The following is a 27,301-nucleotide window of genomic DNA, read 5'->3' on the forward strand; positions in this document are numbered from 1 at the left end:
TACACAACATCTCTTCCCTTGTTCATTTTTGGGTTATAGTTTCTTAAATAAAGCATAATCTCAGCAGTATAAATATAAAGTATACATGTTTACTTGTGTCTCAAGAAATACTACCTTGAAATAATTTTCAGGATGTACAAAAAAAAAAACAGTGCAAGAATGTACACAGTCACTGATACTAGCCAGTTTCCTTACATTACTGCCTGGAACTGATTACTCAAAACTACCAGACATCTGGATTTGATTACATTTTGAGTTTTACAGTCATTGTTTCTTATAGAAGCCTCGAAGTGTAATAAAATAACAGAACTACATCATTCATATTTGTGTCCAAAAATGCTACGTAGATTTGACAGGAGACTCAGAATCATACTGAGCTGTGAGCACCTTCATGAACATAATGCTTTGTATACCAACACCTAGCCAAAAGTTTAATTTGTAGATAACACTCCTATCCTGAACTTCAAGAATATAGCTGACTTTTAAACAGAGTGGAACAACTCTTTGGATTACCAAACCAGAATATTTGCATAAAAGCAAACTGTTTGAAGAGGAAAACAAGAAATACATCATACCTACCACTAGCACACAAATGACTTTATTTTTTTAACCAAGTGATTACAAGTGATGCAGTAGTTTCCATGTAAGTCTACATGGCTTATTCTGTTGGCTTCATCGGTTTTACTTTGCAATGAATAGAAGTTAGTACTAAATCTTTCAAGAAATTCAAGGAATGTTTCTGGAATTAGGGTATTACTGTAAACATCCAGTCAGAGCATTAATACTTGGGAAATTGCACATGCTGCTTCACCTACATTATCTTCTGCATTAACAAATGTTTGTATTTAGTCCTGATCAGAAACATGTTCCACCTCCACTTCTACAGTCTGAATAGCTTCTGTAACTTCAGTCATTTTCTGTCCTTGTTGTTGCGCCAATACATAATTGACTACCTGCATGATACTTTGGTCAGAAAGAGTAGAAACTGTGGTACACTCTTCAGTAGCTGCAACAGTGTCGAGTGTTTCTTCAGTCATTACTACAGTCTCGATATCTTCACTACAAACCTCCGCCTCTTGTTCTGTCGCATCAGATGTTAAAATACTGATGGCATGTTCGACTTGTGTCCCTTGGTTATGAAACTGCAGTGTGTCCTTTTCCAGCATTATTTTACAAGGTACGTAATCCCGGTGGAACTTGGTCATATGTTTCCTTAAGGTGCGAGCGTCTATGTAGGCTTCGTTGCATACTGGACACACGTAGGGCCTCTCTCCTGTGTGGGACCTCACATGGCGCTTTAAAGAACGTGCATCAGCCCAGGCCACTCCACAAGTCAGGCACTCAAAGGGCTTAACACCTATTCAACAAGATACAGGAAGGGGGGGGGGGGGAGAAGTTGACAATCACATAGTTATCAGTAACTAAACATTTTTCTAACCATTTCACTGATATACATTCTGACACATCACTAACATGTGGCATGTCCTTTTGTAATTTTGTTATTTGGGTGCCAAACATTTTTTAAAAGCTTTACGGAGCTACAGTACAACTTGAAAGGCACTCCAACCTCTGCTCCAAAGACATTAAGAGTTAAGATCTTGGGTGTGTTTTCTCTGTGGTAAAATCCCACCTATACATTTAATTCACAAGTGCACCATTTATATCTAGCTAATTATTTTTGTCCCTGTTGCTATAGTCCTTGAACTTGTTTCCAAGCTAAGATGAACTTATTACAGGGTTTTCTTAGAAATATTTGTTCTGATGGGGTTTGCCATTGCCTTCTGAAGCTGAAATACTGCAGCCTGCCCAAAGGTCACCCAGTGATTTTCTGTGACTGAGCAGAGATTCAAATGCTGGTCTCGAGTTCTAGTCCAGCAATAAAGCCACTACATCATGTTTATCTTTGTTCTATATTACAACAGTGCTCAGTTTCGTTTTTCCTCCAGCATTACAAGTATTTTAATTTCTATACTAAAAATAACCAATTTTGTTCGTGCTTTTAAATAACAAAATATTTTTAAAAAAAGAACATGTTCCCTTTACCCTCATGATTATTCATGTGTCTTCTGTACTCTCGCAATTGGGTGAATTTTCTCCCACAGTGCTCACAAACACGTTCCAAATTTTGCTTTGCTCTTCCTTTCTTCCCGTGGGTGGCTTTTTTGACATGCCTTCTGTACAAAGCCTTCTCATAGAATTCTTTGCCGCAAATATTGCACCTAAAAGAAAAGGTGGAAAAAAGCTGCATTGCAAAACCCTGCAAAGATGGGCAATTCTTTTGACAATAACTGCAACAGTGCAAGATTTAATTTGTTTTCCTAACAGCCAAATGATAATGGAATTCTACAGTTGCTACCTTCTCTGAAGATGAATATGGCTGAAGGTGGGGTGTTAACTAAGAAACAAAAATTGGGTAAACTCACTGGATTTGTTTTCATACTTGAAGATTAATCATGCTTGGCCTAGTTTTCACCCAGATCAGATGACCTCATGAGTGTAAAATCATGATCACCTGACTTATAGTCTTCCAAAAATGTCATTCTATATTTATTCTTATCTCCAAAGTTCTCTGCCTGATACAGCTTTTTCTTGATCCTTGAAGCAACTTGCATAGTAGCTGTCAGCCTGCATTCATCTATCATCTAGGACAATCTGTTATACAAATTTAGATATTAAGAATCCTATCTTCACGAAGGGAAGTTAGAATATCTTCCAATCACTATGAATATAGACAGGCATCTTTTAAAAACAAAGCAAATTTTAAGCAACTTCTGAGGAAAAATTGTTAAGTTACGTAAGTATTTCTACTCCCATGTTCAAATTTGGCTTAAGCCATAAATTTACTAGATAGTTTTCTACAGGCTGTTCCCTCAGTCTCGTGCTCCCATTCCTTTAGAAAGAAACTCAAAACCTGGTTATGGGACCAAGCGTTCGAACAGTAGAATCAGCAATCATGATTGAGACCCAATTTGTGTGAATGACAATGGACTGACCTGGAGTATGATTTTAAACCTGCGTGGTTTTAAACAAATGTATTTTTTTTTTTGAGCCCCTGGTGGCACAGTGGGTTTTAAACCGCTGAGCTGCTGAACTTGCTAACCAAACAGTTACAGGTTCAAATCCGAGGAGCGGCCTGAGCTCCTGCTGTTAGCCCCAGCTTCTGCCAACCTAGCTGTTCAAAATGTGAGTAGATCAATAGGTACCACTCCGGCAGGAAGGTAACGGCACTCCATGCAGTCATGCTGGCCACATGACCTTGGAGGTGTCTTCCAAGATGGTTTAGAAATAGAGATGATCACCGACCCCCAGAGTCGGACACAACTGGACCTAGTGTCGTGAAAACCTTTACCGTAGTAATTTAATGCCTTAGTGAATTGTTTAAATTGCTATTATTATTTCTGTTGTTGACACTGAATGAATGCCTGTTGTGAAACTGCTGAGTCCCCCTCTGGGGGTGAGGAGGACGGGAAACAAATATGCAAAATAAACAAATAAATAAATTTATTTTGTTGTCATGTTGTGTAATTTCTGATTTATGGCAACCCCAAGGTGAACCTACCCCTGGATTTTCTTGGCAGGATTTGTTCAAAAGACATTCTCCTTGCCACCCTCTGAAGCTGAGAGTATGCGACTTACTCAAGGTCACCCAATGAGTTTACATTGCCAAGTGGGGATTCTATTCCTAGTCTCTCTGGATCAACACTGCCCTATATCCCAAAATCTGATTCCAGATTATCTGCTTTGACCTGGATTATATAAATCTACACTGCCTGATAATCTGGGACAAGCAGATAATCTGGGATCAGATCCTGGGATATAGGGTAGTGTAGGCCTCACAGACCTAATCAGACATTCAAACCACTATACCGTGCTGACTCTAATATGGATTACATAGCATCTCTAATATGGGAATAACAATACAAACAATTTTGTATGAAACCAGATGATAAGGGGACTCCCCGCAAAATGTGTTAAGAAAAGGAATACTGCCTTGAATCTAGTGGTTCTATTAAATTATCATGGCCAATATCTAGTGATAAAGCAATCCTCCATGAGTTACTCCAATCCCATTATCAATCCATCAACAGAAGATCATACATCTTGCAGCATTTAATTACATTTAAACTGAGGATATCTTGAGGTTTTGGGTTTTTGTTGTTGTCGGGTTTTTTTCCTTTTCCGCATCTATTGCAAGTTTCATTGAGTAACCTAGTACTGTAAATGTATGTTTGTACCTTCAAGACACTTGTTGACTTACAATGACCTCCTGAATTTCACAGTTTTCTTAGGTAAGCAATAATAATGCACTGTCGAAAGTTTTTATGGCCAGAATCACTAGACTGCTCTGAGTTTTCTGGGCTGTATAGTCACGCTCCAGAAGCATTCTGGAACACTGCCATACAGCCTGGAAAACTCATAGCAACCCAATACTGAAATGGTGTTGTTAGTTCCATCCTCTGAAATGTAGCATATAACAGCTGGTATTCAAATGGACTCTGCTTAGTTTCCAAGAGCAGATAGGATCTTATGGCTTTGGGATATTTAGTGCTGTAACAAAGTAATAAATATGTACTCCAAAGCTGTACAATTTCATAAACCTCTATCACAGCTCTTCTCAAACTTGTCCTACAGTAAATGCCCCCCCCCCCAAATGTTGACATTCTACTCAGGAAATACGGTCTTTTAGCATTCTGATTGTTCCTGCTTCTTTTCCTGTTCTTCAGTGTTTTTTCTGAGACAGGCGACAGGTACCTCATACGGAATTCTGGAGCTGCTGCTTTCTTTTAAATCCCTTTTCTAATAATATTTTTAAAGGCCAAGAACCTGGATCACAGAATTAACATTTTACATGGGAAACTGTTTAGTATTTGATCTTGGCTGGAAATCCCACCCTACTGCTTATTTCCGTCTTTTTTTGGTAACTGTCTATTTATTTCTAACTTTTGCTTCTTGTTATATCATTACTTTCTGCTCATTTTAAAAGGTACAGTACATGAAAAAATCTTAGTACTTTAAATGATTTTGAATACTATTTTATTGTCACAAAATGCTTCTTTAAAAAATGGATCTGGTAATGTAAATTTGAAAAGTGGAGCGTAAATACAATTCTTGAGTCAGTTACTGAATCATTAGGGATTTTTCCCCTGTATTCTATTGCCTGCAGAACTTCAGTCAAAAATGTTTTGGAATTCTGAGCAATTAAGCTGTTAGAATCATACGGAGTATGCCAAAGAGAAAATGATTTGGCTTAAAACAAAGTTTGCCAAATTGAAATCAAAGAATAAACAACAGGATTAAACAGTCTTATGAAATTACTGTGAAAATGAAGCTGTCAATCATTTTGGTATATACTGTTTCTTTAACACACCGAAACACAAAGCAAGAAAAAGTATTTTGCATTTCTCATATACACACAGTTTTTCTTGTATTGCAAAAACTAATTCTATACAATCAACTTTACATCATGATAGTGTTGTGACAATAATCAGCAGAGTTCCTTCATATTATTTGCTTCCCTTGGCTGTTATTCAATAAATCTTTTAAAAATATATCGTTACACATAAGCAAAATTATGCACACAGGCTTGACAATGTGTTTTCATAATGGGTCTATTTTCAGCTTTAATTAGACTTACCTGTATGGATCAGTCACAGAATGGGACTTTACATGGGAATACCAGTCTTTCTTCCAACTATAGCACTTCCCGCAGAATTGACACTGGAAAGGTTTTACTCCAAGATGCTTGTTCATATGCTGCCTGAGGTCTCGAGGTTCATAGAAACTTTTCTCACATCTGAAATGAAATGTAATTGTGTGCATTTGAATAAAGTTCTATACAGTGGAAAGCTATTAAAGTGCAGCATATGTCTTATTCAATATCTATACTGGGGATCAAGGGGGGGGGGGACTAAATTTAAAGTCAAAACACATTTAGTATCCCAGAACCTTTCCAATAACTCTAGGCAATAATTAAAGTTCGTTTTCTTTCCTATTCATAGAAACACTCCACTGGCACCACGATGTCCCTTATTATGTTATTCTAAATGGTACTCAATGACTCATTTAAATTATGACTCATTTAGACAATGAGAACATGGTAAGACCAAAACTGATTACAGGTAAAGCTTCATAGAAGACTCTGTCCAATAACTGCAGGAATGCTTCACATTTCTTCTAATCAATAGTTTTAGTTTTCTATGACGATGTCATGATTCATTAGATTGTTTTGCTTACTTTGGATTAAAACTTTGGCTTATGGATGCAGGAGAGGATGCTGTCTGTTTAAAGTACCCAGACAATAGTCCTTGCTGCCTAAAGAGAGCTATTTTACATATCTTTTGACATGCAACCGAAACTTATTTTATTTCAGCAAGACATTAGATAACCAAAATGTCTGCTGTATCAATTTGTTAAATTATGTAAATTTCAAGATGCTGTGATTTGGAGCACTAGAAAAGGGTAGGTGTGATGTTAATAATAGTAATACGGAGTAGGACAAGGAGACTACTGAAAGCTAATAGAGGCATACTTTGGGGAATCTCGAATTTCACAATAGTGAGAACCTTTGTTGGGTATTTTATTACAAAAATATGAGTCAAGCACTGAAAGAGTTGGTAGGCCGAAGACTGTTAAGAGTCAGTGGGCTAAAGCTAGTGTCATCCTGAGAAGAGTGAAAAGGCCAAAGCCTGTTAGTGTTATACCTCTGTGTGAGAGAAGCCTCTCTGTGTGAGATAACACCTCAGTGGGAGAATAGGTCTCAGTGGTAGTAGGTCTCACTTTGCAAGAAAGGCCTTAGAGTGTGAGGTATACTTCTGTGTAGGAGAAGCCTAATGTGAGAAAGCTCCAGTGTGAAGGCTGTTGTATGTAAAGCTACTGCATATTTGTTTATCTGTGTTATGGAAACCTTGTTGTTGTAAATAGTGCAACCATATTATTTTACTATAAAGGAAAGCCTCCTATCAAAGAGATAACATTGCTCTGTGTGTTTTTGTTCTGTCACTTTGGGCTACTGGTGCTGGGTCATGCTTCTGCTGATAAGTTGCTCTGCTATACATTTATGAGGGTCTTTTGTTATTAAGCCCACTCACCCAACAATTAAGCCAACTTGTCCTGCTTTAGATCCTAAGAGCTGAATATATCTTGAAGGAGAATAACTGAAATCCTGAAGGGGTCTACTTTTCCTTAGGAGGTGAAGGTGCACCGTAACAGTTTGTTATAGCTCTCTGATAAATCATTTTCTGTCAACATTATTAAATATTCTGTGGGCAAATGTTGACAAGATATCAACCAGAGCTCGACCATTGTGAAACAAAAGGTAAAATATGATGATGCTTGAACACCCCAAAATTTCCAACTGTACAAAAAGGAATCTACGGGGGGGGGGGGGGGGGAAGAAGAAGAACCCTCCCCAACTCAAATAGCCCCATAAGAACTGGATATACTCAGTGAATAAAGAAAACTGAATGGCTGCTTCATGAGCACTGGAAGAGAACAGAATATTCTGGAAGAAGGCATGATTCACTGAAATGAACATAAGCACTCCAATCCAGAAGCACTCTGTAGTAGGTTCCATTTATGTAGAAAATAAAACTAATCAATAAGAAACAAATCTAAAGAATGCTCAGCAATAAAAAGTTATTTCCTTATCCTATTTGTGCTTTCTTTGATAGTAATATTGGAATTTATTTTAGACCCAATGAGAGGGATCAAAGAAACTTTAAAGACTTCTAAATCCATAAGATATGTTTATACTTACTGGGTACACTGATATCCGCGAATGTCCGGTTTGGGCTGGTGCTTCTTTATATGTTTACTAAGTCCTGAAGCTCTGTAAAAAGGCTTTCCACACTGTGAGCAAATATATTTTGACTCTCCTGGGAAGGTAAGAGTGAATTGTCTTTAATAAATACTACCATGAAAGACATAGGAAGACATCGCTTTCAGCTTATTGAAAAAGAGTTACTTACACATGAAAATAATAATCAAATGCGTTGAAATCTTCTATTGAAAAAAGTGGGTTATTATGAGTGGCTGATGGTGTGATAAAAACTAGGATGCAGAAAGAATTTGGAGAAAACAGGAAGGAGGTTGTGAGTGGCTGAAGGGAAGGATTTAAGTAGATATATTGCAGCTGAAGGCACAACAGCTATAAGGACGCACTGAGCAACAGTGTAGTCTAATTATACACATATTATTCTTCTGCTTTATAGCAGTTAAGGATATAAAACAAACAACATACAAAACAAACATGTTGTTGCTGATTTTGTTCCCAGTAAGATGAGTGATCTTTTTAAAAAAGGACAGCCAGACAAGAGGAAAATAAATAATTGCTCAAGATCAAGAAGAGATGTTAAACAGAGACATATCTGTGAGGGAAGGGGAATAGGACATGAGATAAGAATTTGTTCAACAGTGATACAGAAATAGTAATCCTGATAGCAGATAGATGTTGAACAGAAAATAAAAAGAAAAAAAAGTCAGAGATAAGTTCAATAATACTGGAACGAGTCATAAATAGCCTATGAAAAGATGGGTATACAAGAGGTGTATATATGGTACTTTTGTATTGTCGAAGGCTTTCATGGCCGGAATCACTCAGTTCTTGTGGGTTTTTTCGGGCTATATGGCCATGTTCTAGAGCAGTGGTTCTCAACCTTGCTAATGCCGTGACCCCTTAATGCAGTCCCCTATGTTGTGGTGACCCCCAACCATTAATATTGTTTTCGTTGCTACTTGATACCTGTCATTTTAATACAGATATAAATCGTAATGTAAATATCTGATATGCAGGATATATTTTCATTCACTGGACTAAATTGAGCACAAATACCAAATTTTGTAATTTGGGAGTTGTAGTTGCTGGGATTTATAGTTCACCTATAATCAAAAAGCATTCTGAACTCCACCAGCGATGGATTTAAACCAAACTTGGCACAAAGAACTCCCATGACCAACAGAAAACACTGGAAGCGTTTTGTGGGCATTGACCTTGTGTTTTGGAGTTGTAGTTCACCTATATCCAGAGGAGCACTGTGGATTCATGCAATGATGGATCTGGACCAAACTTGGCATGAATACTCAGTATGCCCAAATGTGAACACTGGTAGAGTCTGGGGAAAATAGACCTTGACATTTGGGAGTTGTAGTTGTTGGGATTTATAGTTCACCTACAATCAAAGAGCATTCTGAACTCGACCAACAATAGAATTGGGTCAGACTTCCCACACAGAATCCCAATGACTACCAGAAAATACTATGTTTTCTGATGGTCTTTGGTGACCCCTTTGACACCCCCTCACGACCCCCTCAGGGGTCCCGACCCCCAGGTTGAGAAACACTGTTCTAGAGGCATTTCTCCTGACGTTTCGCCTGCATCTATGGCAGGCTTCCTCAGAGGTCTGCTGGAGCTGGGAAAAAAGGGGTTTATATATCTGTGGACTGACCAGGGTGAGACAAAAGGCTTTTGTAAGTTGGGCTAGGTGTGAATCTTTTCAACTGACCACCTTGATTAGCATACAATGGGCTGACTGTGCCTGGAGCAAACTCTTAATGAAAGGTGCTTAGAAGTCCCTGCCTGTTTTTCTCTCTGCTGTTTTAATTTTAGAATTTTTTTTTTTAATACTGGTAGCCAGATTTTGTTCATTTTCATGGTTTCTTCCTTTCTGTTGAAATTGTCCACATGTTTGTGGATTTCAATGGCTTCTCTGTGTAGTCTGACATGGTGGTTGTGAGAGTGGTCCAGCATTTTTGTGTTCTCAAATAAAATGCTGTGTCCAGGTTGGTTCATCAGGTGCTCTGCTATGGCTGATTTCTCTGGTTGGAGTAGTCTGCAGTGCCTTTCATGTTCCTGGATTCTTGTTTGGGCGCTGCGTTTGGTGGTCCCTATGTAGACTTGTCCACAGCTGCATGGTATACGGTAGACTCCTGCAGAGGTGAGAGGATCCCTCTTGTCCTTTGCTGAACGTAGCATTTGTTGGATTTTCTTGGTGGGTTTGTAGATTGTTTGTATGTTGTGTTTCCTCATCAACTTTCCTATGCGATCAGTGGTTCCCTTGATGTATGGCAGGAACACTTTTCCTCTGGGTGGATCTTCATCTTTACTCTTGTGGCTTGTTCTTGGTCTTTCAGCTCTTCTGATGTCTGAGGTGGAATATCCATTGGCCTGTAGAGCCCAGTTGAGGTGGTTCAGTTCATCTTGGAGGAGGTGGGGTTCACAGATTCTTTTTGCACGGTCTGCCAAGGCTTTAATGGTGCTTCTTTTTTGACTTGGGTGATGGTTGGAGTTTTTATGTAGATATCTATCTGTGTGTGTGGGTTTTCTGTAAACAGTGTGACCCAATTGTTGATCTGGTTTACGGATGACTAGGACATCTAGAAAGGCAATCTTCCTTCCTTTTCTTTTTCCATAGTGAACTGGATGTTAGGGTGGATGCTGTTAAGATGTTCCAGGAACCTGTTGAGTTCTTCTTCTCCATGGCTCCAAATGGTGAAAGTGTCATCCACATATCTGAACCATATAGTGGGCTTTTTGGTTGCTGTTTCAAGAGCTTGTTTTTCAAATTGTTCCATGTAGAAGTTAGCTATGACTGGGCTGAGAGGGCTCCCCATAGCTACTCCATCTTTCTGTTCGTAGAATTCATTGTCCCACTGAAAATAGCTGGTGGTGAGGCAATGGTGAAACAGCGCCGTGATGTCTTCTGGGAACCTCTGGTTGATGAGTGCCATGGTGTCTGCAACTGGGACCATGGTAAATAGAGACACCACATCGAAGCTGATCAGTATGTCATTTGTATTTAGCTTGAGATTGCTGATTTTTTCAATGAAGTGGGCTGAGTCCTTGATGTAGTGTGTTGTGAGCCCAATGTGGCTTTGTAACTGTGCAGCAAGAAATTTGGCTAAGTCATATGTGGGGGACCCAATGGCACTCACGATTGGTCTGAGTGGGGTGGAGTCCTTATGGATTTTGGGGAGTCCATAAAGCCTGGGTGGAAGGGCTTCCGATTTACATAGCTGCTGTCGTATGTCGAAGTTGACTGAGGAGTTTTTAATTAGAGTGTTGGTTTTTCTGGTTATTTTGGAAGTTGGGTCTTGCTTAAGTTTTCTGTATATAGTAGGGTCCAGGAGTTTTTTGATCTTCTCCTTGTATTGCTCTGTATGCATGATGACTGTGGCATTCCCCTTGTCTGCTGGCAGAATGAGGATATCAGGATCTGAATTTAGGTCTCTAATGGCTTCTCTTTCCTTCCTAGTAATGTTACTGGAGGGGAGTTTTGCCTTTTTCAGGATCCTTGCTGCTTCCGCTCGTACTTCTTCTGCTTCCTCCTCTGGGAGGCGGTAAATTGCTGATTCGACATTGGCAATGATGTTTTCTACTGGGATCCTGGTGGCGGTTACAGCAAAGTTTCCTCCTTTCGCTAGTATGGATACTTGGTCTTCAGAGAGTTGCCTGTCTGTCAGGTTGATGATGGTCCGTGATGTATCCAGTTCTGGTTTCGGCTGTTGCTTTTGTCGTTTGTAGAATTTTTGTTTTTGTCTGTTGGTGTGGACAACCATGTTTTTCTCCATTTTCCTGTAAGTGAGATTGTCTATTTTGTCCCAGTCCTGGGAATTCATCTTCTGGCTGATATTGATATGGAGATGCAGCAGTTCCTTGTCTGTGTTTGCGAGTTCTTTGCGGATGGTGTGGATTCTCTCTCTTAAGAGGTTGCGTTCCAGGCGGTCATAGATCCGGTGAGCCTGTGGTGTTTTGAAAGTCCTTTTGGCTGAGAGGAATTGTGGGATGGTATCTGTGTCTCTGCAGCGTAGAAGGAAAGTCAGGGAGCACAGTAGATGTGCTTTCCTGGTCCTTAGTTTCTCCAATTTCCGTGTGTCTTGGAACAGTTTCTCCCCGTAGAGATGTTCAATGTATTGTCGAAGGCTTTCATGGCCGGAATCACTCAGTTCTTGTGGGTTTTTTTCGGGCTATATGGCCATGTTCTAGAGGCATTTCTCCTGACGTTTCGCCTGCATCTATGGCAGGCTTCCTCAGAGGTCTGCTGGAGCTGGGAAAAAAGGGGTTTATATATCTGTGGACTGACCAGGGTGAGACAAAAGGCTTTTGTAAGTTGGGCTAGGAACATCTTAACAGCATCCACCCTAACATCCAGTTCACTATGGAAAAAGAAAAGGAAGGAAGATTGCCTTTCTAGATGTCCTAGTCATCCGTAAACCAGATCAACAATTGGGTCACACTGTTTACAGAAAACCCACACACACAGATAGATATCTACATAAAAACTCCAACCATCACCCAAGTCAAAAAAGAAGCACCATTAAAGCCTTGGCAGACCGTGCAAAAAGAATCTGTGAACCCCACCTCCTCCAAGATGAACTGAACCACCTCAACTGGGCTCTACAGGCCAATGGATATTCCACCTCAGACATCAGAAGAGCTGAAAGACCAAGAACAAGCCACAAGAGTAAAGATGAAGATCCACCCAGAGGAAAAGTGTTCCTGCCATACATCAAGGGAACCACTGATCGCATAGGAAAGTTGATGAGGAAACACAACATACAAACAATCTACAAACCCACCAAGAAAATCCAACAAATGCTACGTTCAGCAAAGGACAAGAGGGATCCTCTCACCTCTGCAGGAGTCTACCGTATACCATGCAGCTGTGGACAAGTCTACATAGGGACCACCAAACGCAGCGCCCAAACAAGAATCCAGGAACATGAAAGGCACTGCAGACTACTCCAACCAGAGAAATCAGCCATAGCAGAGCACCTGATGAACCAACCTGGACACAGCATTTTATTTGAGAACACAAAAATGCTGGACCACTCTCACAACCACCATGTCAGACTACACAGAGAAGCCATTGAAATCCACAAACATGTGGACAATTTCAACAGAAAGGAAGAAACCATGAAAATGAACAAAATCTGGCTACCAGTATTAAAAAAAAAAATTCTAAAATTAAAACAGCAGAGAGAAAAACAGGCAGGGACTTCTAAGCACCTTTCATTAAGAGTTTGCTCCAGGCACAGTCAGCCCATTGTATGCTAATCAAGGTGGTCAGTTGAAAAGATTCACACCTAGCCCAACTTACAAAAGCCTTTTGTCTCACCCTGGTCAGTCCACAGATATATAAACCCCTTTTTTCCCAGCTCCAGCAGACCTCTGAGGAAGCCTGCCATAGATGCAGGCGAAACGTCAGGAGAAATGCCTCTAGAACATGGCCATATAGCCCGAAAAAACCCACAAGAACTGTATGGTACTTTTCTTTGAATGTGTAAACCACAAAAATTTGCAAACCAATTACACATAAAGCTTAAATACATAATTTGCAGCAAGCGTTTCCACCTGCTGGATGCACACCATTGCAAACACTGTAAACTCCTGTAAATGTCAGAGTACTTAAAAACGGGGAATCAATTGAGAGAAGCTGCAGCCATGACACATCTTGACCACAGAGTGTGTGGGATTAACCATCAAGGCTAGACATGCAAGCAATTTCAGGATCAAGGATTAAAAAGGAGGAGATTTATATTCTGCTAATTCAAAGCAGCTAACAGGGCAGTTGAGAAGCAGTAATAACAAAATACAGTGCCTATAAGCAATAAAATGCAGAACAAGCAGTGACTTCAGAATATCCAGCCAAATACCTGCTATAAAATGCTTCTAGTCTTCTGCTGAATTTTAGGTAAGTGCTGAATTCCAATTGTCAACTAGTAAATTATGTGGTTGAGTTTGATATTTACCATTTTCAATATACACATTCCTGAAAACTGTGAAATTTAATATTTCATTTACCTGTGTGAATACTTATATGCTCCTGAAGGCTTCTTTTTGTGACAAAGGATTTATCACACAGTTCACATTTAAACTGCTTCTGTGCCTCGTGGAGTGCAAGGTGCATTTTTAAACCATGTTTATAAGTAAATGACTTTCCACAAATCTATAAAATACAAAGTTGCTAATGTTAATATTGTTGAAAACTGGAAGCAACACACAAGGATACAGGGCAGTGTGCTGAATTTATTGGTATGGTATGATCAGGGAGGGGATGACACTATCCTTTTTATCAATGCCAATAAATTTTATACCAGTGATTCTCAACCTGTGGATCCCCAGATGTTTTGGCCTTCAAGTCCCAGAAAGTCCAACAGCTTGTAAACTGGCTGGGATTTCTGGGAATTCTAGGCCAAAACACCTGGGGACTCACAGGTTGAGAACCACTGTTTTATAGCAAAGGAAAAGCTATTTGAGAAGGAGATAAACTGACTATTGGCAGGAGCACTTTAACATTCCAAGAAAAAAGAACATTTCAGCACAAAAGCAAAGACTTCTCATAATATGAGGTCTTTTGTAATAATAATCACCTAGCTAGAAATTTTAAAAAGTCAATTCTAGTATCAAAATCTGAAATGGCAAAATTACAAATTTGGCACTTAAAAACCAGCACCTATACGGGCACGTATCCAAGCTATAAAAGGTAGTTATAATTAAACTCACTATATGTGGGCTGAACATGTCCAGGGAAGAATCATTTAGATAACATTGGAATTCAGAGGCCGGGGGGGGGGGGGGGGGGGTAATGGCAGAAACTGCGAAAGACTAGGATTTCAACTAAAATCAGTATTTCCCCTTGACATTGAGTCTAGTTGTGTCTGACTCTGGGGAATGGTGCTCATCTCCATTTTGAAACCAAAGAGCCAGTGTTGTCCATAGATGCCTCCAAGGTCATGCGGCCGGAATGAATGTATGGAGCGGCCGTTATTTATTTATTTACTACATTTATATACCGCCCCTCTCAGCTCACAGGCAACTCGGAGCGGTTTACAGTCAATATCAAAGACATAAAATACAATTTAAAAACAATCAATTTAAATATAAAACCAAGTAAAACAATCAATATCAATAAAAACATATATCAATTTGAGTCTCCTAGTTAAAAGCGTTATCCAATAACATCGTTGAGTCGTTCCGTTTTTCTACATGTCCGTTATATTGTGTCTGCAAACGCTTGCTCAAAGAGCCATGTCTTGACCTGCTTTCGAAATGTTAAAAGGGAAGGGGCTGATCTAATATCCCTGGGGAGGGATATTCGCTTCCTGCCGGAGCGGTACCTATTGATCTACTCACATTTGCTTGTTTTTTCAAACTGCTAGGTTGACAGAAGCTGGGGCTAGCGGCAGGAGCTCATGCCACTCCCCAGATTCGAACCCCCGACCTTTTGGTCAGCAAGTTCAGCAGCTAAGCAGTTTAACCCACTGTGCCACTGGAGGCTCCAAACTATAAGAAACATTGTTCAATTACAGTGAGAATACAGTTAAAAAGGTGAGGACATCAAGTTTTTCTTCTTACCTTACATGCATGTGGTTTCACTCCTGTATGTTTTAACATATGAATACGCAAAGAGTAAAGTTTAGGTAAACTTCTTCCGCATATATCACAGATGAACTCCCGCTTAGTTCTGCCCTTCACAGCTCCTCCACTTTCTTCTATACTGGCAGTTGCAACAGTCACTTCATTTTTTCGCGTGTGACGAACAAGGTGAGCTCGCAGTGAGGCCCCATACTGGAACTCTTTTTTGCATAGCTAAGGAAACAAAAGTTTGTACAGATTTTAAATTTGAAGCAGTCTTGGCCTGAAAAACCCAAGATCATGATGTCTTGTTATAAATGTGTACATGCAAAAGTTAGTCCTATGTCTGCATCTCTTATTTGAGGGGAAAAAACTCATTTACACATTACTGTATGACTACTATTGTTGTTTATTTGTTTCCAGGCATTGAATGTTTGCCATTTTTGTTATTTCTCTAAACTGCTCTGAGTCCCTTTCAGGGAAAGTGGGCAGGCTATAAATACATTATTATTATTATTATTATTATTATTATTATTAATAGCACTACTACTACTACTACTAAAGTGTATACAAATCTCTCAAGTAAGATCAGTGAAATCTAAAATGCTAAGGTCTGCCCGGATTCAGATATATTCACAGTCTGCAAACTTGAAAGTAGCTACTGTTTCAAGATCGAAGGACTGTGACCTAAATCACACTATTCATTCCACCTAAAGCAGATCCACTGAATCAGTGTGAATATAGCAAGTCAATATTTGTACGCATTCTACTGATTCAATGATTCTATTTCTGTAAGAACTAGCAACTGAATTTAGGCTTGTGAATTTAGATCTGTCTTGGGAATTGAGGCATATGCATCATTAATTAGTTCAAATTTAGAATAGTTGGCTCATTCAAAAGATTGGTGTGTGAAATATTACACACCAATTACATTACATCTAGGTATCTGTATGCAGTCTACAGTTGTTTGACATATCATGTGGAGCAACTGCAGACTGCATACAGACACCTGGATATAAAGAATAAACAAAGAGTGTCCAATGTAATTTAGTATAGTAGTTTGAGAATTAGACTACAACCTCTGGAAAGATCAGGGATCTATTCAGTCACAGAAATTTATTGGATGACTCTGGACACTTCGTGTTATCTCAGCCACAAATAAACCAAAACAAAACCCAAACCCCTTCCAAACAAATCACACTAATCGATTGATACACCTGAGGATGGTCATATATCAGAAATGACTTGAAGGCACAGCATTTCAGAAGTGCCTTGCAGAATAAATTAAGAACAGCTTACTGGACATTTATAATTTTTCGTCCTTTCATGCTTCAATGTGTGCATTATTAGAGCGTAACGTCTTTGAAAAATCATTCCACACTCATGGCATTTGTGCTGAGCTTCTTTTTCACTGTGTTCTGTGGTGTCTCTCTTGGGCTGCTTCATCTTCCTGCCTCTTTGAACTAACTTCATGGCAACCTAATTGGAAAATTATTAATTAAAATGAACATTACACAAGCAAAAATGAATAAAATCAACTGTACAAACAAAGAGAAAGAATGATCCATTATACATAGCACCTGCATTTGTAACTGTCTAATGGATGTGAAGAAGATAAGTGATTATGCTCATACAACCTACCTCTTCACATCAATTCAGACTTCTACATTTAACAGAGCACAATATACAGTTAAGCATTAAAAATCAAATGAAAGTTTATTTCTCCATACACAGCCCACTCCACCAAACTACATACTATGTAGGATACATATTGGCTCAGCTGACCCCCCAACTTGAGTTTTATACCTTGCTGCTGAGATTCTCAAACATTGTCAAGATAAGTCTCCTCAAAGCAGACTGGAATGAGATCAAATCCTGTCAATGATGGATCTCATGCTGTCTTTCACTTTTTAGGGAAATGGTAAAGGTTATTAGGAAAGGAAGCCTCTCAAGTCCTGAACCAGTGCCTGGCTGCTGTGATGGGCTAACAACCTGAAACTTAATCCTGACAAGTTTCTCTTGGTTGGTAGTGGGGCCAATCAGGGAATAGAGTGGGTACCTGTGCTAGATGGGGTTACACTCCCCCTGAGGACACAAGTCCACAGTTTGGGGGTCCTCCTGGGCTCAGCGGCGACACTAGAAGCTCAGATGTTGACGATGGCCAGGAGGGCTTTTGCACAATGAAAATTTGTGCGCCAATTGCACCTGTACCTCCAAAAGCATGATCTGGCCACAGCTGCGTATGAAGATGATTTGGAAACTAATTATTGCAAAGAGCAGCAGCCAGATTTCTAATGAGAGTTGACTACAGGGAGCACACCACTCCCCACATAAAGCAGCTCCAATAGCTACATGAGTGTTTCTGGGCACAATTCAAAGTTCAGGTTATTACCTATGAAGCCCTTTACACTTCGGGTCCAGCCTATTTGCGTAACCGTGTCTCCCCCCACAAAACCATTTGGTCCTTAAAGTCCTCTGAGGAGGCCCTTCTCATGGTCCCACCACCCTCACAAGCATGACTGGTGGGAATGTGGGAAAGGGCCTTCTCAGTCGTAGTGCCCCAGATCTGGAATGCCCTTCCAAAAGATATCAGACAAGCCCCCTCTCTAGGTACCTTCAGGGAGGAATTGAAATTGAATTTTATTTGCCTGGATGGTGGCATGGTTCTGTTTTTCATTGGTTTATTTAATTACAACTACTTGGAAAGTGACAGTGAAATTTTAAAAAATATTACAAATGTCTATAAAACTATGTGAAATTCTGTTTTACGATTTTGATTAAGATTTTAAAGAGACTCATCATACCTGCTGGATGGCTGATTTGGGGGCTGGCTTTCTACTCTGTAGCTTCTTCTCAATACCTTTATGCAATCGGATATAGTCGCCTTCAGTAACCGAACGTTGGCGAAGTTTGCTTTTGTAAGTGTCATCTTGACTGGAAATAGAGGTCTCCAACTCTGATTGTGAAATACTCTGCACTTTGCATGGCCTGCCACGTTTCTTTTTCAGTCCTTCCTCTGATTCTTCAGGAATCTCAGGGATCTCAGCTGCTTCTGTGTTTGCTTCATTATTTTCAATTTGTTCACTGATTACATTCTGATCAGGATCACATCCTGTTGGGGTACTGATAATTTCTTGGTCCACTGCTGTAGGCTCAGGCTGCATTATAGATATATTCTGATCTGTGGTACATTCCATTGTTTCATCAGCATTTTCTTTATTTTCAGTTGTTTCACTTTCCGTTGTTTCTGTTCTGGGAGACTGTACGGGTGGTTCTGGAGGATCTTCCACAATAGTCTCTGAAGCAGTGTGAGCCTCAGCCTCAGCCGTGGCCTCTGCTTCTATTTCACTGCTTGGATATGTTCCATTCACAGTTGCTACTGCCGCTTCTGTAGAAAAAGGCTGCTCTGTTCTGTCCAGGGGGGTTTCTTCACGTTCATTTGGTTCTAAAAGATTCTGAGATACCTCTACTACTTGAACATCTCCTTTCTGATACACTGTGATTTGTTTCTCTTCCATCTGTTTGTGCACAATTTCACAGATTTCCAGGACTTCTGTCATGAGGAGATGTTGAGCTAGTTCAGCTACTGCGGCCATGTTGCAGAAATCAAAAACTAACTCTGAAGTATAAGCAAATTCCAGCAAAGGGAGAAAACTGGCCTTGCGGAAACCTGCACCAAATCAGAAAAAAATACTTTTAAAATAGTTTGTTCAGATATGATTCCTTATTTCCTTAGCCAATAAATTGCTTTTGTTACTTTCCAGGTGAGGTGCCTTCTTAAGTCTGTTGCACCAAAAGCAACATTTTAAAATTCTTATGACATTTTAAAATGAGTGAGCTCTGATGGCATAAGATTACTGGACAATGTCCACAAAGTCTTATAATATAATAAATTTGTTTGTGTTTAAGATTCCACCTGGTTATTTTGCTTCGTTTTTACTTATTAAAAAAATTATTGCTGGAAGGCATCTTACTTTAACACCTTGAAATGCAGTTAGAGGAATCCATCTAACTCAGCTTGCATGCCAGGAGCAGTGGCGCAATGGGTTAAACCCTTGTGCCGGCTGAACTACTACCTAACGGTTAGCGGTTTGAATCCACAAGACAAGGTGAACTCCTGTCAGCTCCAGCTTCCCATGCGGGGACATGAGAGAAGTCTCCCACGGGATGGTAAAACATTCGGGAAAACCCTGGGCAACATCCTTGCAGACAGCCAATTCTCTCACACCAGAAGTGACTTGTAGTTTCTCAAGTCGCTTCTGACACAAAAAAGCTTGCAAGCCAATATAAACAGGGTGCATAAAGAGAAATAAAATCAAGTACCCAGAATTTTCAGCTTCACAAAGAGTCAAAATAAACCATCGTACTACTTCCAAATGGACAGCACGAAGTTGTCTATTTTAAAACAATTGTCTCTAGTGTTATGAATGTAATGCACTCATTTTCTTTATAGATTGGTTACCTGAAAGATCCACCACAGCTTCGTGACTAGAAACAGCTCCCTTTTCAATGAAGAGTTCTCTGAAGTATTCACTGTTGGCCGCCAAAATAGATTTGTGTGCTTTGTGTACTTCTCCCTCAATTAGCAAAGTAACATCACAAAATTGATTCGAAAGACGCTGCTGATTCAGTTGGTTCAACACTGACTGACAATGCTTTGGAGAACTTTGTTTCACAAGACCTTTACTGTCAACCTGTATTTAAAAAAAATACCAGACATGAGAATTAAGGTCTTAACTTACATTGTGTTTATAAATAATCCAAACATAAAATAAACTGTAGTAATAATAATAATAATAATAATAATAATAATAATTTATGTCTAGACCGCCCTCTCTCCCCGAAGGGACTCAGGGCAGTTTACAGACACAAAACAAATAAGCAAACATTCAGTGCCTCAAATGAATACAAACACATCAAAATAATACAAGATAATGCACAGAAACAACAGTAAACTTACACCAAAGAATTAAGAATCGAAATGAAAATAAAAAAACAATCCATAAGACATAGTAAACTAAAACATGAGCCCCCGATGGCGCAATGAGTTACACCCTTGTGCCAGCAAGACTGAAACCTGACAGGTCACAGGTTAAAATCTAGGGAGAATGCAGATGAATTCCCTCTGTCAGCTCCGACTCCCCATGCGGGGACATGAGAGAATCCTCCCACAGGGATTGTAAAACATCAAAACATCTGGGCATCAAAACATCCTTGCAGACGGCCAATTCTTTCACACCAGAAGCAATTTGCAGTTTCTCAAATCGCTCCTAGCACAAAAAACCCAGAAAACTAAAACATGTGTAAAACATTACAACATATACCCTAAAAGCAAATAAGATACAATTACATTAAAAAGGGCTTTAAAATTGCTAACACCAGTATTCATTTAAGATGAACCGTAGAAGCCATATTAAGTAATAGTTACTTAATATGAAAAGTTACTTACAAATACAAGCTCGTGTTTAGCAATTGGCTTCTTTTTCACAGGTTTTGGTGATGCTGATGGAATTGATGCTGAGTTACTTATTTCATCATCTGTTTCATTGCTATCTTCATGAGACATTGCATCTAATCCTAGCTCTTCCAGCATTTCAGATGGATCTGATAAAGACCTGGAGCGATCCAGTTTTTCCTGGCATTTACTACATTCTTTAATGTAATCTTTAACTTGCTTTAGAATACCTAAAATAAAAATATAAAAATCCTTATTTATTCGTAAGAATATCTTCATCTTTCTGGTACAACTGTTATTTAGGAAATAGTTCCCTTAACAACAACAACAATTCTTGATTTCCTCCCATGTCATTTCCATAATAATATTTTTTGTTTCCATTGATATATTTTCCTTAATAATTATCCTTTGTTTTTATTGATAATTCATCAAAGCAAAATAAATTTTGTATAAGAGCATCATGTGCTGACTCAAGACACACACTCCTGTAGCCTACATAAATCCATGCACAAAAAATGGCAATCATGCATGTTAAAGAGATGACATGGTTCACATAGACTATGTGGAACAATCATGCCCATACTTTCCATTCTATATGCTGCTTCTTGTACGTCTGGCTGAGAAACAACAATGCATATAGCATACACATTTTGTTCAGAGGTAGGAAAACAACACTGCATAGAGTCCTAAGAACATGCATTTTTGTCTGGCTCAATAATGTGATCACATATTGAAATAAAGTTGGTATCTTTAAGATTTATCAATACTGCGTTTAGCACACTAGCTTATGTGTAATTTTGTCCTTAGCTATATTTAAATATTTGAAAGGCTGTTATATTAAAGAGGGAGACTGATTGCTTTCAGCTGCTCCTGAGATTAGAACACAGTGTAATGGATTCAAACAACAGGAAAAGTAATTTCACCTCAATATTTGGAAAAACTTACTGATGGTAAGAGCTGTGGAACATGCTGCCTCCATGAAGTGTGGTGGAGTATTTATCTCTGAAGGTTTTAAAGAAGAGGCTGGATGGCCATCTGTTGGGTGTGTGTTCCTGCATGGCAGGGAGTTGAAATGGATGGCCCTTGGGGGTCTCTTTTAAAGCTAGAATTCTGTGAAAGCTCTTGTCAAGACTTAAGCCTCTAGAATAGTACATTCCAAACTGTGTGTCACAACACACTGGTGTGTCAGCTGTTGTCCACCAGTGTGATGCTTAAAAATGCTCCTCCCCTGTTCCTACAGGTCAAGGCGGGTGTCGGCCAGATGGGCCTAGAAGCACAAGTGGGAGCAACAGCGGCAGTGGCCACCACACTGGCAGCTCTGAGCCAGAGGCCCTGTGCTGGCTGTCATCCTCCTCCCCCTCTTTGTAATCTCTCTGCCTCACCCCAAATAGCAGTCCCAGGTCCCTTCCACACAGCCATATAAGCCACAATATCAAGGCAAAAAAATCCCACAACATCTGTTTTGAACTGGATTATCTGAGGTCCCTTCCACACAGCTGAATAATATCTGACACTAATCGCTTTGAACTGAAATATATGGCAGCATAGACTGAGGGCCCTTCCACACAGCTCTATATCCCAGAATATCGAGGCAGAAATCCCACAATTTCTGCTTTGAACTGGGTTATCTGAGACCACACTCAGATAATGTGGGATTCTCTGCCATGATATTCTGGGACATAGGGCTGTGTGGAAGGGCCCTGAGTCCACACTGCCATATATTTAATTTCTATCCTTTGTAATTGGCTCTGCCCACTTGGCTCATTTTTTTGTTATTTTATGTTATATCCTGTGTTTATTTTATATTACTCTCTTTTGTTATTTTTTTGTATTTTATTTTAATGTATTATGGTATGATTGTATGTTTGTATTCTTTCTGCCTTGTTGTAATTGCTGGGCTTGGCCTCATGTCAGTTACCCCGAGTCCCCTTGGAGAGATGATGGTGGGAAATAAATAAAGTTGTATTATTATTATTTTATTATATACTAGCTGTACTTGTCACGCATTGCTGTGGCCACCCTTCCCTCCCTCTTTCTTTCTCTCCTTCCTTCCTTCCTTTTTTCTTCCTTCCCTCCTTCCTTCTTTGGTCTGCATCAATAGGAGCATCGTGTCTAGATCTAGGGAGGAAGAACTTCCTGACTGTGAGAGCCGTTCAGCAGTGGAACTCTCTCCCCGGAGTGTGGTGGAGGCTCCTTCTTTGGAAGCTTTTAAGCAGATGCTGGATGGCCATCTGTCAGGGGTGATTTGAATGCAATATTCCTGCTTCTTGGCAGGGGGTTGGACTGGATGGCCCATGAGGTCTCTTCCAACTCTTTGATTCTATGATTCTATGATTCTAGGGAAGTAATGCTATGCCTCTATTCTGCCTTGGTTAGACCACACCTGGAATATTGTGTTCAATTCTGGGCACCACAATTGAAGAGAGATATTGAGAAGCTGGACTGTGTCCAGAGAAGGGCTACTAAAACGATCAAGGGTCTGGAGAACAAGCCCTATGAGGAGTGGCTTAAAGAGCTGGGCATGTTTAGCCTGAAGAAGAGAAGGCTGAGAGGAGATATGATAGCCATATATAAATAGGTGAGAGGAAGTCACAGGAAGGAGGGAGCAAGCTTGTTTTCTGCTGCCCTGGAGACTAGGATGCGGAGCAATGGCTTCAAACTAAAAGAAAGGAGATTCCATCTGAACATGAGGAAGAACTTCCTGACTGTGAGAGCCGTTCAGCAGTGGAACTCTCTGCCCTGGAGTGTGGTGGAGGCTCCTTCTTTGGAAGCTTTTAAACGGAGGCTGGATGGCCACCTGTCAGGGGTGCTTTGAATGCAATATTCCTGCTTCTTGCCAGGTGGTTGGACTGGATGGCCCAGGAGGTCTTTTGCAACTCTATGATTCTCTACGTCAGTGGTTCTCAACCTTCCTAATGCCGTGACCTCTTAATACAGTTCCTTATGTTGTGGTGACCCCCAACCATAACATTATTTTCTTTGCTACTTCACAACTGTAATTTTGCTGCTGTTATGAATCCTCTTGTAAATAAATATCCGATATGCGGGATGCATTTTCATTCATTTGGAACAAATACTCGATACACCCAAATTTGAATACTGGTGGGGTTGAGGGGAGGATTGATTTTGTCATTTGGGAGTTGTAGTTGCTGGGATTTATAGCTCACCTACAATATCAAAGGGCATTCTGAGCTCCACCAAGGATGGAATTGAACCAAACTTGGACACAGAGCTCCCATGACAATCAGAAAATACTAGAAAAGTTTGGTGGGCATTGACCTTGTGTTTCGGAGTTGTAGTTCACGTACATCCAGAGAGCACAGATGCATCTGGACCAAACTTGGCAAGAATAATCAGCATGCCCAAATGTGGACACTGGTGAGGTTTGGAGAAGATAGACCTTGACATTTGGGAGTTGTAGTTGCTGGGATTTATAGTTCACCTGTAATCAAAGAGCATTCTGAACTCCACCAATGACAGAATTGGGCCAAACTTCCCATACGGAACCCCCATGGCCATCAGAAAATACTGTGTTTTCTAATTGTCTTTGGCGACTCCTCTGACACCCCCTCACAGCCCCCTCAGGGGTCCCGACCCCCAGGTTGAGAAACACTGCTCTACAGCTTTCCTCCCTTCCTCTCCCTTTTTCTCCCTTCTCTACCTATTCTTGGACTGTAACTCCCAGCAGTCCTCCTGATTGATCTGCCTACCTATTATCTATCTCTAATGTATATATCTTATCTAGCTGGAGGATTGTTATTTATTTATTTATTTCACGCATTTCTACCCCACCCTTCTCAACCCCCAAGGGGGGGACTCAGGGCGGCTTACAAAAGGCACAATTCGATGCCAACATAAACATAACTGGTGAGACTGGTGGGGACGAGGGACAGGGCCTACTCAGTGGTGGCCCCTCGCCTGTGGAATTCACTCCCCGGGGAAATCAGGTTGTCAACTTCCCTCCTCTCCTTCAGAAGAAAGCTGAAGACATGGATATGGGACCAGGCATTTGGGTAATCTGACAGATTAACAAAATAACGATGGCTAGAGTGGGAAAGGACTAAGGCAATGCTAAATGGATTGACGGATTTTAAAACTTGATGAACGCGGGCTATAGAGCGGGTTTTAGTTGATATTTTTTGTATTGTATTGTAATGTATTAATTGTTTGTTTTTAATCTATTGTGTTATTGCTATTGCATTTTATTGTAACAGTTGGCATCGAATTGTGCCGGATGTAAGCCGCCCTGAGTCCCCCCTAGGAGGTGAGAAGGGCGGGGTAGAAATGACCGAAATAAATAAATAAATAACAATGGATAAAACAAGTAAACAGCAATTATAACAATTAAAACAGTCAGTCCATACACTAAAATCAATAAAAACAATCTAATGCTCAGCGTTCGCCATCTCATAGTCCGTAAATTCATTCCACATTGTCAAGTACTCTCGATTCTGGTCATCATTGTCCTTATCTAACCGCCAGATTGCCCGAAAGCCTGGTCCCATAACCATGTTTTTAATTTCCTTCTGAAAGAGAGGAGGGATGTCAATGACCCAATTTCCCCGGGGAGTGAATTCCACAGGTGAGGGGCCACCACCGAGAAGGCCCTGCTCCTCTTCCCCGCCAATCTCGCTTGTGATAGAGGTGGGATTGAGAGCAGGGCCTCCTCAGAAGATCTCAAACTCCTAGGTGGGACGTAGAGGGAGATGCGTTTGGACAAGTACGCTGGGCCGGAGCCGTACAGGGTTTTGTAGGTCAAACTCAGCACTTTGAATTGTGCTCGGAACTAATTTGCTTGAGTATTGTATTGTTGTATTGTGTTTTTGAGGCTTCGGCCTGTGTAAGCCGCATCGAATCCCTCGGGAGATGCTAGCGGGGTACAAATAAAGTTATTATAATAATAATAATAGTGGAGCTGACATAACAGAGGGGTGGTATGCTCCCTGTATGATGCTCCGGTGAGTAATCTGGCTGCCGCCCGCTGGACTAATGGAAGTTTCCGAACAGTCTTCAAAGGCAACCCCACGTAGAGTGCGTTGCAGTAATCTATTCGGGATGTAACAAGAGCATGGACCACTGTGGCCAGATCTGACTTCCCAAGGTACGGGCGCAACTGGTGCACAACTTTTAATTGTGCAAAAGCTCTCCCGGCCACCGCTGAGACCTGGGGTTCCAAGCTGGGAGTTGCAGTCAAGGAATAGGAAATATGTACGGATTGGGTGCTCTGAAAGAAATCCACAGATATATAAATCCAATTTGCCTAGTTTCCAACAGACCTCACAACCTCTGAGGATGCCTGCCATAGATGCAGGAGAGAATGCTTCTAGGACATGGCCATACAGCCAGAAAAACCTTCAACAACCCAGGAAGACACTGTCAAAGGCCCAGCGACGCTACTTGAAGGGCGGTGCTCTCGAAGGAGGAGAGGGCCTGGGGGTGTGGCTTGTGTCCCTGTGTGCCTTGGCGGCGGGGCGAAGCTCTTGCGCCCCCTCGGAGTGCCCTCGCTCGCTCCGGCGCCATTCGGCGCCGGAGCGAGCGAGGGCACTCCGAGGGGGCGCAAGAGCTTCGCCCCGCCGCCCTGGGACAGAAGGAGAGCTGCCCCGCTTCTGCCGTGCTCACCTCTCCACCAGAACCTCCTGGAGAGGCGCTGCCATGTCTGGAGGCGAGTGCGGTGGGCGCCTCCGGGCTCCAGGTGCGCGGCCCGGATGAGCCTGGCCCTCCGCTCGGCCTGCAGCACCACCTCGAGCTCGGCGAAGCGCTGCTGGTCCCTCTGGCGGCGCTGGTAGTAGAGCACCCCTCCGCGCACCACGTAGCAGGCCGCGGCCTTGCGGATCTTGCGCTTGGCGTTGCCCTCCGTGCCCGGCGCGTAAGGCTCCCGCTCGTTCGTCAGGTAGCGCAGGATGGCCAGGTAGCTCTCCTCGCTCGACATGGCGACGGGAATGGCAATAATGACAAGCCAGCCTCTCCTTTTCCTCCTCAAGTTAGGCGTGAGGCCTACTGAGGGGACAAGGCCGCTCGAGTAGTTCCTCCGTGAGGGAAAATATATAAAAGGGGGGTGAAATGCCTGCTGTCACAGGTGTTCAAGGTGGGAAAGAGCCATTTCCCGAAAAGCAATAAAAAAAGGAAAGGTATCCAAAAAAGCAAATCCAAATATAGTTGTCCGGGTTTTAAAAAATAATAATAAAATAAAAAAGCAGTCTAGATCCAGAGGTGGAACTGGAGTTCCGCGGTCCGCGGCGGCGGCGGGTGGGAGGAAGGAGCAACGGAAAGACAAAATGGCTGCTACACAACCGGAAGTGAGGTCGGGGAAGATGTAGCCTCAGCCCTTCCCGGCGAGGGAAATGGGGCGGAAGGGTGTTCCTGTTTTTTGAGAAAGTGTCGGCGCCATCTTAGAAACGGGCAAAGCGGCGCCGAAAGGCCAAGTCTAAGTGCAGGAAGTCGTGTGTGAGCAGCCAGGGTTTGTTGGCGGCCATCTTTGAAGCGGGCCAATTGCC

At 41.1% G+C, this 27,301-nt stretch overlaps 1 protein-coding gene across 1 annotated transcript; it reads right to left on the reverse strand.

Moving 5' to 3' along the window:
- Nucleotides 1-582: 582 nt before the first annotated feature.
- On the reverse strand, nucleotides 583-27,112 carry ZBTB11 (zinc finger and BTB domain containing 11). The gene is made up of 11 exons (XM_060770692.2): nucleotides 26,427-27,112; nucleotides 20,802-21,037; nucleotides 19,815-20,046; nucleotides 18,157-19,022; nucleotides 16,652-16,831; nucleotides 15,353-15,586; nucleotides 13,799-13,943; nucleotides 7,757-7,874; nucleotides 5,636-5,794; nucleotides 2,044-2,219; nucleotides 583-1,357 (listed from the first exon to the last, which is right to left on the reverse strand). Exons 1-11 carry the CDS (start codon nucleotides 26,734-26,736, stop codon nucleotides 846-848), a joined length of 3,168 nt encoding a protein of 1,055 aa, XP_060626675.2. The 5' UTR covers nucleotides 26,737-27,112; the 3' UTR covers nucleotides 583-845.
- Between the last annotated feature and the right edge of the window lie 189 nt (nucleotides 27,113-27,301).

This window comes from Anolis sagrei, chromosome 3, assembly GCF_037176765.1.
Source record: "Anolis sagrei isolate rAnoSag1 chromosome 3, rAnoSag1.mat, whole genome shotgun sequence".
Classification (NCBI taxonomy): domain Eukaryota; kingdom Metazoa; phylum Chordata; class Lepidosauria; order Squamata; family Dactyloidae; genus Anolis; species Anolis sagrei.